General features: G+C 44.1%; 1 protein-coding gene across 1 annotated transcript in view; it reads right to left on the bottom strand.

The window, feature by feature from the left end:
- Positions 1 to 24,624, bottom strand: part of marchf8 (membrane-associated ring finger (C3HC4) 8) — a 139,405-nt gene that overhangs the window by 8,698 nt on the left and 106,083 nt on the right. Inside the window, exons 4-5 of the mRNA XM_080016262.1 lie at positions 12,265 to 12,344; positions 2,811 to 2,991 (exon numbers count right to left, since the gene is read on the bottom strand). Of these exons, the coding sequence (XP_079872388.1) occupies positions 2,811 to 2,991; positions 12,265 to 12,344 (261 nt within the window). The remainder of the gene's footprint in view (positions 1 to 2,810; positions 2,992 to 12,264; positions 12,345 to 24,624) is intronic.

Raw genomic sequence — 24,624 nt, 5'->3', positions numbered from 1 at the left:
TTTATATATACACAAATTGTCCTAATCCTCACAACAAATTACCCATATGAAAACCTACTTGGAGACCTGAGAACAAATTATGGATAGAAAATCAAAAACATAACAATAGTTCTTCTTTTTATTATTATTACTATTCACGTTGGCTTCAAACAGAGACAGGCTGCTGCCCACTCTCTCTGAGTCATGAGGAGCCGAACCTTCTCAGACGACCACGCTGCCGCATCCAGAGTGAGATTCTCATTTCATTTGAGTGAAACCGTTACATTTGAATTGTATTTTGCTGCGCACGCCTGCGTTTCCCCACCCACACCAGTGGGATTCCAAGGCTGTTAGATTTCAGATTTCTGTTTTATGCCTTTTGTGCAGCTAATGAAGGGTGGGAGGATTGCCGCTGTATCCTTCAGGCCTGTGCCGTCGGTGAGCATCTTCACGACAGGTGTAAAGCGCCCAACAGCACAGAACCAACTGCAGCCGCTGGCTCCGCCACTGCAAGCGGCTTCGCATCTGATGTCATCGGAAAGCCAAAATGGCCAGACTTTGCGGCACTTTCAATCTCAGCACTGCGGAGGAGGCGTGGGCTCGGCTCGGAAAATGCGGAGGGGAGGATTAAGTTTGAATTTGGATTTAGAACTCGTCAGACGGCTCCTCAACGGTGAGGATCAAGAAAAGAGGTGAAGTCGATCTCAACTCAGAGAATCCACAGAAGAACACTAATTACTACATTTTCAAACAATGAATGTAGCCATGGAGCTGCACGACACAGGAACAACACATAATAAATAATAAAGTGGTGACACAAACCACCAAATAATTAAACCGCTCAGAAGGTGGTGCTTTTCAAAATTCCAGGAACCTTTGGGGGTGAGGCCTGCAGCGCTGAACATTTTTGATTGGTCGAGTACTCGCAGCGTTTTATTTCAGACACAATTCTTAAAAAATCTGTAGCTGCAAACCGACTGTAGGCACAGTGTTTTTTTGATTCTAGAAATGTTCCGTTTGTACAAAAAATGGAAGACTACCCATTTTTTCAATTTTTTGATAATAAAAAACAGAAAAAAACCCAAAACATAGCGAGTGTGAGTGTATGAACACACTGATGTGTGGTGCGTATATAGTGCAGCGAGTACGACTTTGCCCCGCCTGCACAGTAGACCCAGGTTTGATTCCCTTTGTGTGAACTCACATCTTTCAATATGTTTCAATAATAAAATCTTGAGTGTGAGAGCGAATATTGTTTTTGACAGTAAATACTGTACAAGGACAAAATAATAAAATGGATAAAGAAAAACAACCAAGGTGGTATTCTACTTTATCACTTTGGTTGCCTGTCTTTATCCATTTTATTAAGTTGGCTTGACAACACCAATTTACTGTTATCCTTGATCTTCTTCTTCTTATTATTATTCCTCATTATTTTTTTCTGAACGCTAGGCCTTCAGAGTTGCTGGGCAGATTCAGGGTGCGCCTGCGGGTGTTGCTTGTGCTCTTTGTGTGGATAGCTCACTTCTATCTTTTCTTTCACTCGTTTTTTCATCCACTTTTTTCCTCATAGACTTATAACGGGCCACTTTCACAACTGCTCTTACTCCTACAGTTTTAAAGCACCAAAGAAACACCAAATTTTAGAAACACCAAAGTTGCTGCGCCGCTTCATAACGGGTCAGGCTTGTTATGTCTGTACTTTTCATTATGATTCCCAATTCCCATCTCTCCTTTCTCATCCCTTCTTTTTCAGCTCCACTGACTTCAATCCATTTTCAGAAGTCATCATGCGCCCACAATTTTGATGCCAGAGCATCCAAACTTGCAATGCTGCTGAAGACTGTCCCAAAGGATCGATGATGATCTATGTTGACGTCAGTGGATTAAGCCCGCCCCCTCTCCTGATTGGCTGGTCTTTGTTCCTTCATAACTATCAAACGACTTTGTAGTGAGTCGGGGGACGGCTTGTTGGAAATGCCAACATCTTTCTGGTTTTTCCGACTTTGTCAAGCCAACTTAAAGTTTGTTCTCTAGCCCCACATTCTAGTTATTCTTGATTTTGCACAGGCTTCTGCATTAGAGTGACATACAGGACTGAGTGGCTCAGTGTGTTGTATAGTCATGCGCAAAGATGAAAACAGCCGTCATTTTTCCATACGTCAGTGGACTCATTTGCATAATCTTGGGGTCTTTAGACCGCGGTGGAAACGCAGACAACAACAGGCTGAAGGAACCTTTTAGTTCATGGAAAAGAGTTCCAGGTACTTTGGGTGGAAACGTGGCTTTAGTCTACTGTTGGCGTTTACTATTTTGGACTCCACCGACAAATGTTCAATAGCTGCAGGTGACGTGTGCTCGGCCTTTTTTCCCCCAATGATATGATGAAATAAAATTACCAAAATTTTGTGTTTTTGTGATATCAGACAACATTAGTGGTACTTTCGAAACCATGAGAGGATTAGAGTTACTTTACAGATATTGCAGATAAGCGGACAGAAAGACAGACAGATACAAAAATTGTACAGAAAAAAATTGGAAATTGGACACACACACACACACACACACACACACACACACACACACACACACACACACACACACACACACACACACACACACACACACACACACACACACACACACACACACCTTGCTGTTCTGTGGCTTGCAGGGTCATGGCAGAAAATGGAAAGGGGACAATGTTTCAGATGTTCACCCCCCCCTCCCAGTGGCTGAGCCCGGGACTGCAGCTAATGTATCCCAGGGGGTGGGGGCAGCCCAGAACACACAGCGATACATACAACCGCACACACAGGGGGAGAGTTTACCTTGCGCAGGGGCTTGAGCTTGGTTTCCATGATGAACTCATACTTGCAGAGCTCGCAGCAGCGCGTGTCCGAGCTCTTGATCCACTGCTGCAGACAGGCCTGGTGGACGAAGCGCAGGCTCCCTGTGCAGTGGCACGGTGTGATCAGAGGGCTCTCCTCATCGCCCTCACAGTGGCAGATCCTGCACAACACACACACACACACACACACACACACACACACACACACACACACACACACACACACACACACACACACACACACACACACACACACACACACACACACACACACACACACACACACACACACACAGCTGTTGTAAGAAAATAAAAAAGCAAGAGAGAAGGATGGGGAGGCATCAAAGTGACAAAGTCTAAGGCAAAGAAGATGGATGGCTTCCAAAATTCCAACGAACTCATGTAATTTCCTTTTGGTTGCTGAGAATATGAAAGAAAGCAGATCAAAGGACAACTGTTTATTCTGGTCCAGATCTTTTAACGGATAACCGGGAGGGAGGAACTGAAGGACGTGCAAAAATACATTTATCTTTTACACGCCTGCATGTTGTATGCAAGAAATAATAAAAACTAAATTTTGATTAAAAAAATAAAGTTGACAATAAGTGTTAGATGCAAAAATCCAGCATTTATGATGAAAAATATTTTCATATTTTATTTTTAATGTTATTTTTTGATCAATAGGAATCAGCCCATGTGAAAGGCATCAGAATCTTTAAAATTGATCCAGTCAGGGGATCTAAAAAATAAAAAATAAACTAAACAATAAAAATAACAGAAAATAAAGGACAAAAAAGCCAAATCTAAACAATAAACAAGAAAAAAATGTCAAAAACAATAAAGAAAAACCTAAAAAAAATACAATAAACATCTGTATCAACAATTCACATTATGAAAATGAAAAATAGGACCAATAGAACATTTTTGCAAGTTTGCAAATATACAGGTATATACTGTACACATATGTAATAAAAACTGTAGATTCTCTACCAGTGTGTCCCTTTAAGTAAACACTGATATCAAGCTGATAATCCGCTCAAAGGGTTAATGACCTCAGCTACAGTGAACAGCATCCATGTCACTTCCTGTCGCTTTATCGCAGTTAGAGAAGCCAAACTTCAGATCGTCCGGAAACACTCAGTCTGGACCCTGCACCCTCCAGGGATTTGATATTTAGTGGACTTTCAATCTTTATAAACTCTCTAACCTTTACTTTCGTCTCCCACTTCTACATCACACCTCTGGCAGGTGAAGAGGAAGCAGCCATTAGTCACTCAGACCGAGCACCGTGTGTGCATTTGTGTGTGTGTGTATGTGTATCTCTTGGCTGTGTGTGTTATGGCAGGGGCTCAATCTCATACAGTCCATAGATAAGGGACATACTGTAACAGGAGGTGGAAAATGTTGTTATTTGACACAGTGGTGTCTATCTTCAAGTTAAAAGTCCAACCCACACCAGCTGCGCGCACGCACAGGGGCCCCCCCTAAGCTCACAGTGAGACAGGAAACAGTCGACTTCAAGCTTATGCTAATGTTGTCGAACGTGCTGAATTAACATTTTGGCCTCATGGCCTATGTGTGTGCACACACACACACACACACACACACACACACACACACACACACACACACACACACACACACACACACACACACACACACACACACACACACACACACACACACACAGAGCGAGAGAGAGAGAGAGAATGGGCAGGATAACTACTTTTTCCAGACTCAGGGGTGATCTGCAGGCCAGAGTTATACGGGATTAAAAGGCAACGTGAACAAAGAAGTGACCGAAATAGGCAACATCTATCTGCTTCTCAAATACAAGAGGAGTGTGGATGGAGAGAGAGGAGGGTGAGGGGATTGAGGGATGATTGGATAGCAAGAATTCATGGGTCTTCCATTGGCAACGGCAACAAGATAATGAGTGGCATGTTTATGTTCTCCTCCTACAAGAGGTTTCATTAAGTTGCAGAATGAGCGGGAAGGTAATAATCCGAATTTGGCTCTATATCTGAACTTGAACTGAGTCAAACATAGGGTGCAATAACTGTAATAAACATGTAATATCCTGCAATAACACTGTTATAAGGCTTGTATACATGTTATATTAATAACAAATATCCAACTATATTCATATTCTTATATATATATATGATATATTTATACCCAGTCTACACTGGCATCCTACACGTGCATGCAACAAGCCCCTGCCAGAGCCTTTTGTGGTTTTTTTTCTGTCTGGTGCAAAAAGCACATTTTGTATATTCTGTAGATATATTTCTTGTTGTTGTTGTTTTTAGACTCTTCAGCATTATTTTTCTATGCTGTCTGTTTGTACCACAATGCACCAACTACAGTATACAATGACAAATTCACAGTGCATTACATAAAAATGTACTTGGCCCAATAAACAGATTCTGATAAAACCCAATAAAATGTAAGCCCTGCTCGGGATGCTGCTAAGGTATTTACATTTGATTTGGCTCACGTTGACGTTCAAAACGCTGCTGAAAAGGAAGTGTGTCAACAGTACATTAACACCGACATCTGCTCTGTCGGGACGGAGCTGGGAAATCACATCAAGAACCAGACGAGAAACAACAAGCAAACGCGTCACAATTCTGATCCTGGATCTCAGGCTGTTCCCCCCCCCCAGTCTCCCTTCCTGCTTTTAAACCCTTCACAGCATCCCCTTCATCTCTGTTTTCATCCCTCCGAAAAAAAAATAATAATTATGGTTCATACAGTATCTGGATTAAGTTGAATTCAAACGGCTGGAGAGGCCTGACGCTGTAAGTGTCGATCGGTGTCTGAGCTGCTGCTGGTGATCGATTATTCCACTAGTGGTCCACACTCAGACTGTGACAATGGATGCTAGAAATGGTTATGTTTAGCTTGTAGTTTAGACAAGTGTAGGTCTAAGATAAGAAACAGTTACCTTGATATAGGGTTTGGTCTGGTTTGCGGAACTGGAAGTTCTCAAAATATTCAAACAAACAAGAGGCCTGCACAAACTAAATTACTTTGCAATTAAAATACATTTCTGACAGACAACTCTTTGATTTATTTAAAAATCATCTTTATTAATTTGCACCGATTGAGTTCGACGACTGGGCTCTTTTTCCATCACTGCCGGCAAGGTGCACAGCAAACACAGGCACTTAGCGAAGAAGAAAGAAATATAGAAATATAGGAGTGAGTAGGAGAAGAAATCCCCCCCCACTGGATAGACGAGTAGGGCCAACAGGTGGATGCGAGGGTGGTGGAAGGAGGGCAACAACAAGCAAGCAAGCAGGCAGCGAAGCAGGTAGGGCTGAAGGGATTGGCTGCTCATAAAGGCCAGCCAAATAAGGGCATGGAAGCGTGTAGCGCCGTCGAGTTGTCGGACAGAACTCGCCCCGCAAACAACGCCTCATTTATTGAATAAAGTGACATTTATTCAATAGGTATATAATTGGTGATGGTCAAGTTCAGGTTTTAAGTTAAAGATGGTTACGTTGAGGCACTGGGTTAGAAACATCTATCTTTAGTATAAGGTGTTGGGTGTTGGGCTTAAAGATGACTGTTTGGCAGAAGGTTACAAGTTGTTATGCTCAGGTATGCTCCGGTTAGGTAAAAAAGTGGTTCTCAATGTGGGGTTTGGGGACCCCAAGAGGGTGCTGCAAGAAGCAAAACAATTAATAGTTGAAACTTCACCATTGTTTAATATAATTTAAAAGACTTAAGCACTGTTGGAGAATGCACAATAAATGCCTGTTTGGATCCTAGTTTCGCTGTCCCTAACTTTGGTATATAATAAAGACTTAATCATATCCAAAAATCTTCTCTGAAAATCTTATCAAATAGGGTTTGTGGACTAATGCGTACCAAAATAAGGGACCTTGATGAATCTATGAGGTACAGTCTGGGTTTCGAGTCGTTTGATGAGGGGTTCGATTTGGGAGGTTTACAAAGTGTTATGGAGGGAGCTAGTGTAACACATGGATGCACGAGAGCTCAACAAACTAACCAGGACCACACACGTTCCTTTCTGCTTTCCCCACAAAATCAGGCTGGGAACCAAGAGTGGCCATCTTTGAAGTGCCAATGCTTTGTCTCAGCTCCGCGGCCGGGCGTTGGATATCAGCAGCTTGTCGATATCCGCTATAGCCACATCTTCAAAAGGCAGCAAAGTAATTTTTTGACAGCTAACCCCCGTCTACACACACGATACACTTGTGATAAACAGAATCTTATCGCCGCGGGGGAGCGCCCAGTCACATCGGAGACATTTTGTTCACAGCTCTGCTTTGCTTATTTTCCATACGAACATCTTAAAGCACGGCCCGCTCGGAGCGTCGTCCTGATCAGAGACCAACACCATCCAATTAGCAGCAGCTCCACTGGAAACCACTCCACACTCACCCAGGCTTGTTTTTCTTTTAAAGTGACTGTGCGCTCTCTCCTTAAGACAGACTAGAAAATGTGCTGAGAAGAAACTCTTTTGGAAGGAGGATTAAGGATGCACACAGTGTGAATGTGGTTTATTATAGAACAATATAATAATTTTATTTAAATGTAGTTTTGGGTCAATGACTTGCTCTATGTTCTGTTTCAGCCTCCAAGTTCATTCTGCATATACACGTAAATATAGATATAAAAATAATTATATTATATGTGAAATTTGGCAATGCAAATCACTGGATTGTTTGCTGTGTAAAAAAACATTCATAAAAAAAGACACCCCTCTTACCTTCCACATTTCCATATATTACCATTTTTTTTATTCCATTACTTTATTATTATTGCCTACTGTTTGATGGGAGCCATTGGCAACACTGCAATTTCCCCCGGAGGATGAATAAAGTATCTATTAATTTATCTTATACACTTGTGTTTTTTTACAAGCTGTGAATGACGAGTAAAAAAAAAAACACACACACACACACACACACACACACACACACACACACACACACACACACACACACACACACACACACACACACACACACACACACACACACACACACACACACACGCACACACACACACACACACACACAAGAACTAAACCATCCCATCCAGAATTTTCCAAACAACAATGAAATCCATCATTACGTCAATGAAAAACCATCTTTTGCAACCAATGATCAAAGACTTGTTGCGGAAGAAGAACCCATGGTTGGGTCGGCCTCTGCTCACACTGTGCCACCTGACGTGATGGTGTGTTTGTTTGTGTGTGTGTGTGTGTGTGTGTGTGTGTGTGTGTGTGTGTGTGTGTGTGTGTGTGTGTGTGTCCGTGCGAGCCAATAATCCACCTGGTGATCCCTCCATGGCAGCTAGCGCAGAGATCACGTTTTGCTCTGTTACGTGAAATCAGACAATAAGGTGAAAAACACCATGAGAGAAACATGGAGCACATTTACACACATACTGTGTATATATATATATATAAAGTATATATATGTATATAGTATATACTTATATACACTCACTGATCACTTTATTAGAAACACTATACTAGTACTGGGTAGGGCCTCCTTTGCTTTAAAAACAGGCTCAGTTCTTCTTGGCATGGATTCCACAAGACGTTGAAAACATTCCTTTGAGATTCTCGTCCATGTTGACATGATCAAGCATGTTGATTTAACGCAATTCCTGCAGATTTATCAGCTGCACATTCATGCTGCAAAAAGAAAACTGAAGAACATTGAACTCATTGTGTCATGTTCATTAAAGCAAGTTTGACACGACTTTTGCTTTGTAACATGGTGCTTTATCATGCTTTAAGTAGCCATTAGAAGATGGTAAATTGTGGCCATGATTATCATGATCGGCAACAATACTCAAATAGGCTGTGCCATTCAAGCAATGATTTATTGGTATTAACGGGCCCAAAGTGTGCCAAGAAAGAATTCCCAACACCATTACATCATCGCCACCAGCCTGGGCTGTTGACACAAGGCAAGTTGGGTCCATGGATTCATGCTGTTGGCCCCAACTTCTGACCCTACCATCTGTGTGCCTCAGCAGGAATGGAGATTCATCAGACCAGGCTACGTTTTTCCAGTCTTCAACTAGTCCAGTTTTGGTGAGCCTGTGCCCACTGCAGCCTCAGCTTTTGTGTTCTTGGCTGACAGAAGTGGAACAGAAGTGTAGTCCATCCGCATCAAGGTTCAACATGTTGTGCATTTTTGAGATGTTTTTCTGCTCACCACAAATGTACAGAGTGGTTTTCTGAGTTACCAAAGCCTTTCTGTCAGCTCCAACCAGTCTGGCCATTCTCCGTTGACCTCTCTCATCAACAAGGCGTTTCTGTCCGCAGAACTGCCGCTCACTGGATGTTTTTTGTTTTTCGCCCATTCTCAGTAAATTGTGCATGAGACTTGTGTGAGACTGTTGTGTGTGAAAAACCCAGGAGATTAGTCTGGCAACCAACAATCGTGCCAGAGTTGAAAACACTGAGATCAAATTTTTTCCCCCTTCCAAAGGTTGATGTGAACATTAATAATCCATACATGTACGACAAAACAGATCATTCACATCAAGATCGTGTCTGAATCTGAGAAAGGCACTGGCTCCATCTTTATGGATATCACAATGTTTTCTTATTCTTTTGTTTTTCTTCCTTTTTGTTTTGAAGGGTTCCATTTCTCTAGAAGTCTCATCTGCAGAGATCATCGACCTGCGACCTGCTTTGCACTGAGTATCGCTCTGAATTTGTGTCCTGCCAAAGTCAATGTTGTTCAGCCAATCAGATGGCAGGACTGCGGCGTGGAGCAGAGTACTGAGGGCCGTGCCCACCCAATCAGCCGGCAATTCCATCAGTCCGACTCTGTTCTCCCTCCGTTCCACTCTTTTATTCAAGGGACGAATGCTTTCTCTTCCAACTTCAGTGCTGGAATTTGTTTTTTTTTGTCGCCAGCCTACCACCTGTCCTTCAATATTTTTGTTAAACCTGATCTACACAACCCTGCAAAAGAGTGCATGGCCACTCACAGCGACAACATTGATTTTTTTTGTAATCTATCGACATTTTTTTAACCTACATTCCTCTAAAATGGTGAGAGAATCACACTGGCAGGAAATAAACGTGATTTAGGCAAGGACTGCAAGGAATCAGGCGAACCTGCTAAGAACCGGTTTGCACTGGCCCCATTAAGCAAAAACCCTGCAGTCTATTGGAGGGATGGGTTTCTTCTCTTTTCAGTTGTATCGGAAAGAATGATCTATCGGAAAAAATGATCTCAAACAAGCCAGCAAAAAAAAAAACAACGTCGGCTCCGAGCCACATTGTCTCCAATGTCACTACTGAAAGCAACCGGGGCAAGAAGCCAAAGACGTGCCCTTCAAGCTGAAAGAAAACAGGCTTCGACTCAGCAGCTCCATGTTGCTCTGCCTCCCTTGTCCTTCAACTATTGCAGTTCCAATGAATGGGAATACAAGGGTGTTTAAGAACAGAACCAGAGAGGGACCAGTCAGAAGTGAAGGCCAGGATCTTGGGCTACCGAATCCCCCTGACAAAAAAATGTCCCTTCATACAGTATAGCACAGTGTTTTATGTTACATTCAAAAACCAGCTTTAACGTTGCTATTCTTCCCATCCTCACTCGACCAAAAACTATTATGTTCCACATACTGTGAGCTTCAGCTTAAAACCCAAATCAATGCTACATCTGTGTTCTGAACATGACAGCCCAAGTAAGACCCTTGAACCCAGCGTCAATCTAATGCTCATCTGGCATGGTCAGCTGGATTGAAAGATTATTAGAAAGACAGGATGAGTATACGATGAAATACTGGGGATGGAAAAAGAGCAAGCAGAGATGAAATGATGAGATGAAATGAGACATAATGGTCGATGAGGAACAACTGGTAGACATGTATGTGTGTGTGTGTGTTGTCGGCTAAAGCATTAAGGTATCTAATATCTTAGATCACCACAGTCTATCAAGTCACATTCTAGGGTGAACAGTTAGACGGCACTTCACAGGGTCCTGTAGGTTAACTTCTACTTGGTTATGTTGCTTTACAGGATAGGCTCTACCACCTTACGGAACAAGAGATGACTGGGCTTTACAAGGTCACAGGAAGGGCGGGCGTGGACTACACCATCCAGACAGTCACCCACCTGCAGCAGTCCCCAGACATGGAATAGGGTGAGAGGGGCTCGTTTTTCTCTGACAGCGGGGACGGGCAGCGGTCTAGGTCGCTGTCCTCGTCCATGTAGCAGAGGGGCGCCTGCAGACCGCTTGACCCGGTCCTGGCGGCCAGAGCCGTGGTCGCCAGGGAGCCTCTTCCCTTGACGGGGGGCTGACCGGGCCTGTCCTGGTCGTCCTCAAACACACTGTCGTCTCCCAGCAGGTCCTCGGGGGCGAACCCCGACTCGCTGCCTTCCAGCAGGACGCTGGAGGACTTGGTGATGTGGAGGCGAGAGGCAATGCTGCCCAGCTCAGAGCACTGCAGGCTGGCCGAGGTGGAGGAGCGAGAGAAAGGGAGGAAGAGACGAAAGAGGTTGGAGCTGGGGGAGTGATGGGGGTGGAGGAGGGCATTGGGCGGAGGAGGCTGGACACCAGCAGGGTTGGGAGAGGGGTTGTGGACAGGGGAGGCACCCACCATATACTTGTAATTGTTGTTGAAGGAGGGGACGAGGTGGGGACGTGCGGGAAAAGGCGGGAGTGGGTTCTGGTGTGTGGGTGGTGTGGTGGGCTTGCTGCCCAGCACGTGGGCCTTCTGGACGGCGCTGATGGGTGGAGTCGGCTCAGGGGTCTGCTGCAGCTCCCCCTCGGAGCAGGTACGGTCGATGAAGTGCAGTCCGCTGCACAGGCTCTCCATGCGGTGGCCCATGTCATTCAAGGACCGGGATAACTTGAGCGTCCCATCGGGGCGGAGGTTGCCGGAGGATGGACGGAGCAGAGAGAGCCAGTCCGTGCCAATGGAAACTCCGCTCTGCTGCTTGGAAGGCTTGGCGGCTGCTTCGGCATCCACGCAAAACGTCGCTATGGAAACCGTTCCGGTACCTTGACCAGTTTTGTTGTTAGAATTCAAGAGAACCACCGCCGTCTGTTTCTGTGAGCCCTGATCCTGAGCGCTGGTGCTGTGTGAAATGTGTGTTTGTGTGTGTGTGTGTGTGTGGGTGTGTGTGTGTGTGTGTGTGTGTGTGTGTGTGTGTGTGTGTGTGATAGAGGAGGAACACGTAATAGACAACGGTGGTAAGAGAGAAGGGAAGGAGGGAAGTGCAGGGGCAAAAGAAGAGAGAAGAAATGGAATGAAGCATAAAGACAGCATGCATCTGAATCAATAACTTCAAAAGTGTTTTGGCGCCTTAAACGCAAGGTACCTATCTGAACTGAACAGAACCCCAGAACCATTAAAGGCAGTTTATAGAGCGTTTTGCAACCCCAAGTCAAGTCGGGGGAAAGGGGACGGATGGTCGGTACCTGCAGATGTCCTGGTTTGACGGGGTGACAGACGTCCTTGAGAAGCTGCACGGGGCGTTCACCGAGGTCGGGCTCCCCGCCTGAGGGAGCACAGAACACACAACATGCACGAAGGATCAGAAAGGATCAAGGGATAAACTGCAGAGAAACCCCCGTACGGGCTTAAGGTTCACAGTAGAGATTTAAGGAACAGACATGAGACGGTAAAATACGAATGCTTTTGTAACGATAAACCTTATTTTCCAAATCCTGGACGTTTAAATGAGTTGCGTTATTCCAAAGTTATTCTTTCTGGTATATTAGTCTCAGGTTTGCATTCTACAGGGTTTCCAGGTTTTACAGGTTTACAGTTTGAATGTGGTCGGAACTTTGCTTTGTTTTGTATTTAAAGAGGTTAAGTTTTTAAATAAATGTACAATCTTGGGCTTTTGGAGAAGATGGTTTGAAAAAAAACGAAAAAAACCTTTTTTTTTTTACATGCGACAAGGGCAAAAATACAGGTAATATATAGGAATTTTGAGTTTGCACGCACAAATGTTCGCAGGCAATGTCCGATTTGTAGGTGGGCGTGGCTAATTGCATTCCAAAAATAGTCCAGCTGTAATTTTAAGTAAACAAAGAAAATCATTTTTAAACTGAATTTCTACATAATTTCCCCACACATGAATTCACTAGGCACGCCAACCTGCAAGTTGCTCTTTAATAGTCCTAGGGCGAACAAGGAATTACTCCAAAAACTAGATTAACTAGATTAGGTGTCGCATCATCTCGGCAGCAAATGGGAGCGTGGCGTTTGTGGTCGGAGCTATCAGGTTCCTACAGTCCCCGAAAACTCTGATCTGATCTCGACTCCGTGAGTGAAGGCACGTCACGCACTGATGTGTGGGACGTTAAAAACTATAAAAAAAAAAAAAAAAAAAAGAGAGAGAAAAAACAACTGCGACAGCTAATCTATCTGATTAAAATGGAAACGTGTACAAAGCTCTCTGGGTGTGTCACAGAGCAGACAAAACAGTTTAACCGAGTCAGAGAGAGACGGCTTCAAACAGACAGAGAGAGAGAGAGAGAGAGAGAGAGAGAGAGAGAGAGAGAGAGAGAGAGAGAGAGAGAGAGAGAGAGAGAGAGAGAGAGAGAGAGAGAGAGAGAGAGAGAGAGAGAGAGAGAGAGAGGAAGAGAGCGAGGCAGAGAGAGAGATAGAGAGAAGAAGACATGGGGGTACTATAGATAGGGACAGTGGTGGAAGAACTTTAACTTAAAGGGGACCTATTATGAAAAACTCTGTTTTTCAGTGCTTCTTTATATACATTTGGGTCTCTGATGGTCCTACTAACACAGTTTCTCAAAATGGGGTATGCGTACCGCTAGGGGTACTTTGGAGTAATGCAGGGGGTGTGTGAGTTTTTTGTAAATGTTAATTAAAAAACATGTCATGCATAATTCCTAAAATTATTATACTACAATAAATTCAGTTTAAAAAAAGTAAATGGAAGTTTGATAAACCACATTTTTTATTCAACATTCCTATTTTCAATGCAATCGTTAACTGCCATTGGGAAAAACTAAATGTATATAAATATAAATCGAGAATAAAAAAAACAACTAAGGTCACATGACTGTCTTAGAAATAGTAGTAGAGTAATAACTTGGCAGCAGGTAGTAAGGAAAAAATTAAAAATAAAAACACAGGCGTTAAAGAGAGCAGAGCCTAAAGCAGAGATGAGAGATAATAATATTTGGGTCTCTTGGTGGGGGGATGCACAGTGCTGTCACCCCCCCCCCAGAATGAAGAGAATGCAACCCAAAGTCAATACCAAGTCACAAATAAACACACCCCCCACCGTTCAGACAGGACACTAATTACCTATCGATTACATCAGTAACTAAGGGGATGTTTATAGCTGAGGGCCTGACAGAAATCAATAAAGAATTCAATATCCACCTCTGCCCTTCACCCCTATCTCTCTATTTATTTCTCTCTCTGTATCTCTTGTACATTCTGTATAGTTTTATGTATCAGATTATTTAAAAAAAATAATAATATAAAAATAAAAAAAATCTGTCTTTATTTAATTATCTCTTATTTGTTTATATTTGACAATTTCTTATTTTATTTTTACTTCACTTTTTATTCTATTTTATATTTTCTTTTTATATTATTATTATTATTAGTAATGCTGATTGTCTGTAGGAAACAGGCCACCAAACCTCACCTCATCTGGCAGAATAAACTGATTCTGCTGTCATTTATGTTTTATTTACAAATAAAAAATGTAACCCCAAAACTCGTTTGATTGATTGATTGATCACCTCACAATATCCCCTCCCTCTCAAACTAGCCTCTGTTATTATTCTGTAAAGGCTCTGGTCTGCTCCACTGTAGTTTTTTGGGGGGATTTTGGATGACATGCTTTGACCTGATTTTGGCTGACACCGAGCACAGCAGTCGTGTTTCCAGCTCCATTACGTGCGTCTCGTCACAGGAGCTCCTCGAGGAGGGCCCCACGATTTCTGTACCGGCTCCGATTCTGTGCTCATCAACTCTTAAAAACCAAAGACACCAATGTGATGCATGAGGCCGTCCTGTTGAGTTTCAGTGTCATGTTTCCATCTGAGAACTTTTTGGAGGAACCTCCCCGTTTTTTGTGTCCGCACTGCACGAACTAGGAACGAACATAGTTCTAAGAATGCCATTTTGAGGGACTTTTTTAACTCCTACTCCAGGGCAGGGACTAATCAGCACAAGAGGATTATTTCTCGCCTCAAATTTGTTGGGAAACCGACTTGATCAGGTGAAATCAGTGACAGTTTACGGACTAAATACAACGAAACTGATGCTGAAACCCCGTTGGCTGACGTCTCTTCAGCGTCACTCAGAGCTCAAGTGCAGTGCGATATTTAGTTATCGGGGGACCTTCCCAGTCCCCTCAGGGAGTCCCCAGAACTGTTTGGTCCGAAAACGCCTACGTCCTAACTGCGATATCACAGTTTGTTTAAACAAAGTGGAGAAAAATATCAATAAGGGAAAATAACAAGAAAACATTGTTTTCAAAAGCAGCGCTCTAATTATTAGTGTACTGTAACTGAAAATGGAAAATATCAGTAATTTATAGTGGTCAATACACCCCCCCCCCCCCCCCCCCCCCAAAAAGAGAACGGTATCCAACAATCCTTACTCCCCGGTAGTGTGTGCATTTACTTTGAGTCTGAAAGGCAGTAGTTTTGATGAAATTAGATAATATAATTTACTATGCAAAAAGAAAAATGCTAATGTAATTCTATTTGTCTGATTTTGCGTGGAATTCCTAGCGGAGAGCATTCAGAATCCTTTCAAGGAGGTTTATCATATTTATTGCCAAAATGGTCTCATCCATCAGCTACAGCGACTGATGAGCAGCGAGAGCAGGAGACGGTGTAATTGTGGGAGGATATTCATCGATAACTCCAGCAAGATGTTGGAAAAACAAAACAACGTTCTTTGAAGTCAAGTGGTAATATCCTAACTACACGTTAGTGGAATTACTTTAGGTCCAATTTGTGAGTTTTCCCTCTGTGACGGTTCAGAGACGTTTCCCCTCTCGTGGCGCCAAACACTTTCCACATGTCACCTTTTCTGATGGCGGCAGTTTGGATGCTGACAGGAAAATCATGGCAAACTGCCCCCAGTGTGCAAGTTCAGCCCAGCTAGTTTCACGTCCTGCATCCACTGGTGGTAACTGGCTGGAAATGGGACACTACGTGTTAAGGCTGGATCCTGCTTCTCCGTCTGCACGTCAACCTACGTGCGCGGGTGTCGTTCGGAGACGTTCGCGTGGCTGTTTGCTTTTATACTCGTACGGATTTTGTGTGCAACGTTACGTGTCCACTGGGGTTCAGTGTCATATTTAGTAAACCACAATGTACAGAAAACACTGAAGAAATCCGTTTTGTATTTGAAAACTTTAGACCCCAAAAATATGGATATGCAAATTAAAATCCGCCTTTGAACCTCGTCCGCCCATCATGCTTCTATCTGCTACGTTTTCTTTTGCGCTGTGAACCAGCCCCCCGACAGGGAGTTGGGTCAATTCGGGACAGTTGGCGCGTTTGATCGTGTTGAGATTTGGGAGGTGTGCGCGTCAGCTGCGTTAACGTGTACCTGCGGAGAAGCATAATCCCGGCTTTGCAACAAAGGTTAAACAAAGCTGATTCTCACCAACCCTAGGGTCATAAAGGCCGCTGGAAGTAAAGTTTTTAGGCAGTGGATTACTTAAAACACACAGTACCGAGCTGAGTCACTCTTTGACATGTTAAAAGGCTGGAGTCGCTCAGTTGCAAAGAAGCATAACGAGGGAAAATAAATGGTTTTATGGCTTGAATTACCATACGTCACTCTTTGACATGGATTGAGTACGGAACTGTTTGAAAATAAAGTGTTTAAAGTGAGCGATGAAAGTGTATGACGGTGACTTGAGAATGAATCGACTCCTCGGAGTCTCTCTAATCTAGAGACGTTCCTGGAGCACCAGTAGGAGTGTAAACCATGAATGTGGAATGAAGAGACAGCTTTAACCTTCATCTCCGAGAGGAGAGTAAAAAATGGGATTAGACCAGTGGAGCACTGCCAGTCCTAGCGACACTATATTTAACTTTCCCCACTAAGTGGATCACGCTGCCCGGGCCATACAACTTTACAGACTCAAAAAAACCCACCCAAGTCCCATTAAAAACAAGACAGAGTACGACGGATCTTAAAAAGTGGCGCATCCGCTTCCTCCCGGCATGGCGGAGCGCTTTCCAAAACTGTAAAAAGCTCAACCTTTTCCAGAAAAGCTCACGTGACGTCATCCGTCAATCACGACAAAGCAAAGGCGACTTGCAACGACGGCAAAACGATGACGAGCAGCGATAAAGGGCCCGTTGAAAGGTTGGTTTTTGACAGTGACAGTGAGGAGCATAATGACTTGTTAGTGAGTGTCAAAGAGGAAGAGCGGAGTCAAATGAGACGTTTTACTGGGTCCAAAGTCCGTCGCTATGGAGCCCTTATATCCCTGATAGAACCATGTGAACAGCAAAAATCACATGGAATCTGATCTTCTCTAAATGTGACATGGGTCGCTTTCATTTGGAGCTTTAAATCCGATTCATGCCCGATTTGAGGTGATGCATCCTCATGAGGGGTGTCGCTGGAGGTGCTGTATTAAAAAATCACAACACTTTTCACGCAAACTGGTCGTTCACTGATCAAAATATGTCCTGTGTAAAAAAGAATGATTCATAAACAAATGAACTTCACATGCCTCCCAAAAAGGTCTTTCAATAAAACAAACCAAAGGTTATCCAAAAACCTGACTGGCTACAGAATGAGAGTATAAAATGAAATGAGTTCACTGCATCATTCCTAATATTCTGTATCTGCAAGCTGACACACCATCCTTTCAAATGACAAATAGTATTGTCATTTGAAAGGATGCAGTGTCGGCTTATACCAGTTGTCTGGTTCATTAAAAAAATAAATAAATAAAATAAAACTCATGAGTTACGGTTCTGGACTGACCAGGCTGCGTGTCGGACTCAAAGCACAATTATATCCGGCCTGCGAGACGAATTTGATTTTCTTGAATATTCATCGCTTTCAGGTAAGCGATGAATATTCATGGGTTACGGTCCGAACGCGGCCTCATTGGTCGACTACAAATGCGTCATTGGTCGGAATGGCCCGGCTCAGTATTAATAGAAAACCAAACTCATCACGTGGGCCGGATATAACTGTGCATCGAGTCTGTGTAGAACACGTGCTCTAAACAGTCAGATCAGAATTAACGTGACTTTTACATCACTTCCTGTTGCTTTTTGGTCATGATGGCAGAGGGAGTCAGTGGAACGATAAGGTCGAAGACGTGGTTGAGGAATTTGGGGAGATGCGTCCATTGTTGTATTTGACAGCGTGTCAGTTCACCCGTCGCTCCTGGCTCTGGTCCTGCGTCCATCCGTCCCTCTTTCAACCAAAGTTAAAAGCAGCCTCTTTTTCTTCTACTCAACCTCTTTTTCCAGGAGCTAACAAAAACTTACCTCCATATCAAAAAAGAAAAAGCTGGAACTTCACTGACTTCCATGTAGTTGTTATTTCCACGTAGGTCTCTTGTTATCGTCTATGTGTATGTATGTGTGGGTAATTTTAGGAGATGAGCGACCAGTTCAGATCCGTGCCAAGCATAAAAAAAAAAGAAACCCAAGATGGATGTGAATATCCAAACAAAAAACATTCCATCTAGGCGATAAATCGGAACTTGAGCATCAAGTTGTGCCGTGGGAACATTCTCTTTCTATGACTGTAAGAAGCTGTATTTTGATCACTAACCAGCGAGGCACAGTGCACAGTCCAACAGATAAGACACAGTTATGTGTTGTTTCTGGGCTGATAGTGTCAGGTGATAAAACACACACACACACACACACACACACACACACACACACACACACACACACACACACACACACACACACACACACACACACACACACACACACACACACACACACACACACACACACACACAAGAGGGAGTAATGATTAACCGTCTAATCGACACCACAGGAGCTTTGTTTCTCCTCTCTTCCTCCCTCATTTTGTATCAGCTCGACATTATCCACTAATCATCCTCTGGGCTCAAGGGGCTTTCAGATAGGACGCAGTGTGCCCTGCACTCGCCACTCGGTGGAGCCCAGGTGCAGAGCTGGGCCCTTCACATAGGAGGCGGTGTGTGCTGCGCTCAGTGTAGCATACAATGCACGCATTAGGTTGCTAGGTGAAAATAAATGATCGATTGGTATACAATTTGGACTGCTGTCATTATTTCTACAACAGATATATTGATTATGGAACATAATAGAAACATTTTATGTTCCGTTGACCGGTATGCAATGTTTCATTAATAGGGCTCAGCCCCAAATTGCTATTGTTAATGAAAAACTAATGTCAGTGGTCTATGGCTGTCATGGATCTGCCCACACAGACAAGATGAATAAAATGTGTATTAGGGACATTCTTGACATGCCGTCGTCGATGTTTGATCCAGATCGGTCCATTATTGTGGAATAATTTAGTAAAAAGCTATTCCCCGCAACACGCAATGCGCAAATGACGGCTTGCACAAGTCACATGCTAGCATTGCAGTCTAGTGATTTGTGAACAACTGGATCCTCACCAAGGTCGCGGCACATGCAAATGTGACTGACAGGGATTTTCATGGATGTCATAAATCCGACAAACCCACAGACAATCTGAATAACGTGTATTCAGGGCAGTTCCCACCTGGCGTCGTTCAAGTTTCATCCAGATTGGCTCATTATTGTGGATGGAGTTTGTGATCAACAATGACTACCTCACCAAGATAGTGCCACACACAGACGTACGCTACAACAAAGAAATCGTTGTGTGCATGTGCAAGTTGACGGAGTAAACAGATCACATGAGTCAGTAACCCAAACCATACCATGATACTGTCAAGCACATTTATAGCTGCAATTGGACTTTAACTAAAGGAATATAAGATACAAACTCTTAACCATACAAGGTTAAAAAGTGACAGGTATTATTTTACCAGGGATCACAATATTGACTACAATATTCGTACTTCTCATTTTCGCCATAATCATGCAGCACTACTTCAGAATGATAACCGGCGTAGGAAACCCAACCACAGCAGCAAACACTGCCCGATGATAGAATTACACGCTGTGTCACAAAACACACCGTAACAGGGAGCAAAAGCACACTCGTCCATTGAACTTTAACGAGGGGCCGACTACCCTGGACCCCGCGTATTTCTGCCTGCAGCTATATTTTATATTTATAAATGTTATTACAATATTATATACTGTACGTCTTCAGACAATCATATATTTAATTGACACAGGGAATAGTCATGTCATGATCATGTCTTGTAGGTAATATTTATTGGCTGTGGGCCATATATCACAAATCTTCACTGCATGTAAACACACACCTGGTCTGCCCACTTGGTAGGAAACCTGTTTCCACAGAAGGGATTTCCTTCCAACATCCCAATAAACCCGTAAGGACAGGTAGCAAAGCTTGGGGAATTTGGACACAGCTAAAATCAGTTTCTCCTCCGTATTGCACAGATACTTCCTGTTTGCTTCACCATGTCGATGATGTATCTGGAATAACAGTATGTAACCAGGCTCCTGTTCAGCGTAGCACCTAACTTAAATATAAATTTAAAACCAAAAACCAACCTTGGCTTCTAACCATTGAATCCCGTCGCCTTTTCCTTTCCAGCCTCATCGCAGTCATGAATAATTTGCTATGCATCTATTTTGTCCGCCCCTCCAGCGCCGTCCCTTGGTATTTTGTCTCACACACGTCTCACTTGTCATTCTCACCGTCTTCCATCCACCCTGATCCGTCCCATACCTTCGGCCGCTGTGGCCAGAGCGTCTTAAAAGTGGCACATAAAGCAATGAATCATTGCCTCCCAACTAGATCTCAGAGCAGATTTAGAATGAGCCAGACGTCAACAGGGCCATTAAATAGCAAATTCCATTTAACAGCATTAAAATAAATAAATAAATACAAGGTTGGCTCTCGTTCGGGTGTCTGGCTCAGATTAAACATCGCCCATTTGTGGAACATTAACAATAACACCCAGTGTTCAACGGGCCGAGCATCTTGCTAGGTGGTCTATCATGTATTTTAATTGCAGATTAATCAAAGTTCAAAGTTCAAAGTGTTTTATTTGTCAAGTGTACAGTTCACCACAAGGTCATTCGGTACAATGAAATTCTTGGGGCATGACTGGCAAAAACTATGTAGTGGGCATAAAAAGATAAAATAATAATAAAAATATATTAAAAAAACAAGAGTCAAATAAAACATTTTTTTTTTTTTTTTTTTTTTTTAAATAAAAAAAATAAGAGTTAAATATAAAAAAAAGCAAGAGTCGATGTTACAAATACGGGCAAGAGGGTGCAGTGTATGTACATACAATAAAAATCAATCTACACACAATACCCCATAATGACAAAGCGAAAAAGGTTTTTTAGAAATTTTCACAAATGTATTAAAAATAAAAAAAACTGAAATATCACATGTACATATGTATTCACACCCTTTGCTATGACACTCAAAATTGAGCTCAGGAGCCACTGATGATCCACTGATCATCCTTGAGATGTTGTTACAACTTGATTGGAGTCTACCTGTAGTAAATTCAATTGATTGGACATGATTTGGAAAGCCACACACCTCTCTATAAGTTCCTACTGTTGACAGTGCATGTCAGAGCAGAAACCAAGCCATGAAGTCAAAGGAGTTGTCTGTAGACCTCCGAGACAGGATTGTATCAAGGCACATATCTGGGGAAGGGTACAAAAAATTTCTGCAGCATTGAAGGTCCCGAAGAGCACAGCGGTCCCCATCATTCGTAAATGGAAGAAGTTTGGAACCACCAGCACTCTACCTAGAGCTGGCCGCCCAGCCAAACTGAGCAATCGGGGGAGAAGGGCCTTGGTCAGGGAGGTGACCAAGAACCTGATGGTCACTCTGACAGAGCTCCAGCATTCCTCTATGGAGATGGGAGAACCTTCCAGAAGGACAACCATCTCTGCAGCACTCCACCAATCGGGCCGTTATGGTGGAGTGGCCAGACGGAAGCCTCTACTCAGTAAAAGCCACATGACAGCCTGCTTGGAGTTTGCCAGAAGGCACCTAAAGGCCTCTAAGACCACGAGAAACAAGAGTCTCTGGTCTGAAACCAAGATTGAACTCTTTGGCCTGAATGTCACGTCTGGAGGAAACCAGGCACCTCTCATCACCTGGCTAATACCATCCCTACGTTGAAGCATGGTGGTGGCAGCATCATGCTGTGAGGATGTTTTTCAGCGTCAGGAACTGGGAGACTAGTCAGGATAGAGGGAAAGATGAATGGAGCAAAGTACGGAGACATCCTTGATAAAAACCTGCTCCAGAGCGCTCAGGACCTCAGACTGGGGCCAAGCACACAGCCAAGACAACGAAGGAGTGGCTTCGGGACAAGTCTGTGAACGTCCTTGAGTGGCCCAGCTAGAGCCCAGACTTGAACCCGATTGAACATCTCTTGAAATACCTGAAAACAGCTGTGCAGCGACGCTCCCCATCTAACCTGACAGAGCTTGAGAGGATCTGCAGAGAAGAATGGGAGAAATACTCCAAATACAGGTGTGCCAAGTTTGAGGCATCATTCCAGAGAAGACTGGAGGCTGTCATCGCTGCCAAAGCTGCTTCAACAAAGTACTGAGTAAAGGGTGTGAATACATATGTACATGCGATATTTCAGTTTTTTTTATTTTTAATACATTTGCAAAAATTAAAAAAAAAAATGGGGTATTGTGGGTAGATTGATGAGGAAAAAAATGATTTTAATCAATTTTGGAATAAGGCTGTAACATAAAATGTGGGGAAAGTGAAGGGGTGTGAATACTTTCCGGATGCACTGTAAATATAAAGTGAAGGAGTGCTGGTGGATATGTACATGTAGTTGTGGTGATGTACATTTAATTTACATAGGTGACTACAGATGTTGCAGGTTGAGAAGCCTGATGGCCTGAGGGTAAAAACTGTTTGCGAGTCTGGTAGTCCGTGCCCGGATGCTCCGGTAATGTTTCCCAGACAGCAGCAGCGTGAACAGTCCATAGCCTGGGTGGCTGTAGTCCTTTATGATTTTCTGTGCTTTCTTAAGGGATCGTGTGCGGTAGATGCCTTGCACGGAGGGGAGGTGGCAGCCAATGATGCGCTCCGCTGCCTTCACCACCCTCTGGAGCGCCTTGCGATCAGCAGCGGAGCAGCTGCCGTACCAGGCGGTGATGCAGCCAGTGAGAATGCTCTCAACAGTGCATCGGTAGAAGCTGGTGAGAGTCCTGACAGACATGCTAAACTTCTTGAGTCTCCTCAGGAAGAATAGGCGCTTTTGGGCAGTTTCTATTGCTGCGTCCGATTGCCTGGACCAGGAGAGGTCATCACTGAGGGACACACTGAGTAACTTGGAGCAGGAAACTCTCTCCACTTCAGCTCCATCGATGTGGATGGGGGCGTGCCCCCCCGCTGTCGTTTCCTGTGGTCCACGATCATCTCTGAAGTCTTGCAGACGTTGAGAGAGAGGTTGTTATCCTGGCACTATGTTGTCAAGACGCTGACCTCCTCTCTGTAGGAGGACTCATCGTTGTTAGAGATGAGACCTAGGATGGTGGTGTTGTCCGCATACTTAAGGATGGTGTTGGTGCTGCGCGTGGCCACACAGTCATGTGTGAATAGGGCGTACAGGAGGGGACTGAGTCTGCAGCCCTACGGGGCTCCGGTGCTCAGGGTCAGTGCAGAGGAGGAGAAGTTTCCCCATTCTCACCACCTGGGGTCTGTCCGTCCGGAAGTTCAGGATCCAGTTACAGGGGGAGGTGTTAAGACCCAGGATCCTTAGCTTGGGAACAAGCTTAGCATGCACAATTGTGTTGAATGCTGAGCTGTAATCTACAAACAGCTCCAGATGGGAGAGGGTGGTGTGCACTGCCAGGGCGATGGCGTCGTCCGTAGATCTGTTCGGCGATATGCAAATTGAAGGGGGTCCAGGGTGTCAGGAAGGGAGGAGCAGATGTCGGTTCTGACTAGCCGCTCAAAGCACTTCATGATGGTAGAGATTACGGGGCGATAGTCATTCAGGCAGGTGATGGGTTGTTTCTTGGGTACCGGGACAATGGTTGTCTGTTTGAAGCAGGTGGGGACTGTAGACTGGATCAGGGAGAGGTTGAATATGGAGGTGAATACCTCCGCCAGCTGGTTCGGCGCACGCTCTGAGGACATGGCCTGGAATGTCATCAGGCCCTAGAGACTTCCAAGGGTTTACTCTTTTAAGAGCTCTCCTCACGTCAGGCGTAGACAAGAACAGAGTGCAGTCGTCCTGGTCCGCTGCTAGCCTTGCAGCCGGGATGGTGTTGCTCGCCTCAAACCTCGTCGGGAAGAGGCGGCTGGCAGGGCATAACTCCTGTTTCTCCCTTTGTAGTCTGTGATGGTGTGCAGTCCACACCACATGCCTTTGGGGTCGGAACTGTGGTCGTCCGACTCCAGCTTATCAGTGTAGGCTCTTTTGGCATCTCTGGTGGCTTTCCGAAGCTCATATCTGGACTTCCTCAAGGCCTCCAGGTCCCCAGAGCTATAGGCGGAGGACCGTGCTCTGAGCTGAGCGCGGACATCACCATTAACCCAGGTCTTCTGATTGGGGAAAGTCCTGACCTTGACTCTCGGGACGACGTCATCAATGCACTGGAGATGTAGGCTGAGACAGAGTCTGTGTATGCATCAATGTCCCCATCAGCTGCAACACAGAACATCTG

This window comes from Zeus faber (genome assembly GCF_960531495.2).
Source record: "Zeus faber genome assembly, chromosome: 16".
NCBI lineage: Eukaryota > Metazoa > Chordata > Actinopteri > Zeiformes > Zeidae > Zeus > Zeus faber.
Note: the sequence above shows the minus strand (reverse complement) of the source record. Positions and strands in the feature narration are given on the sequence as shown.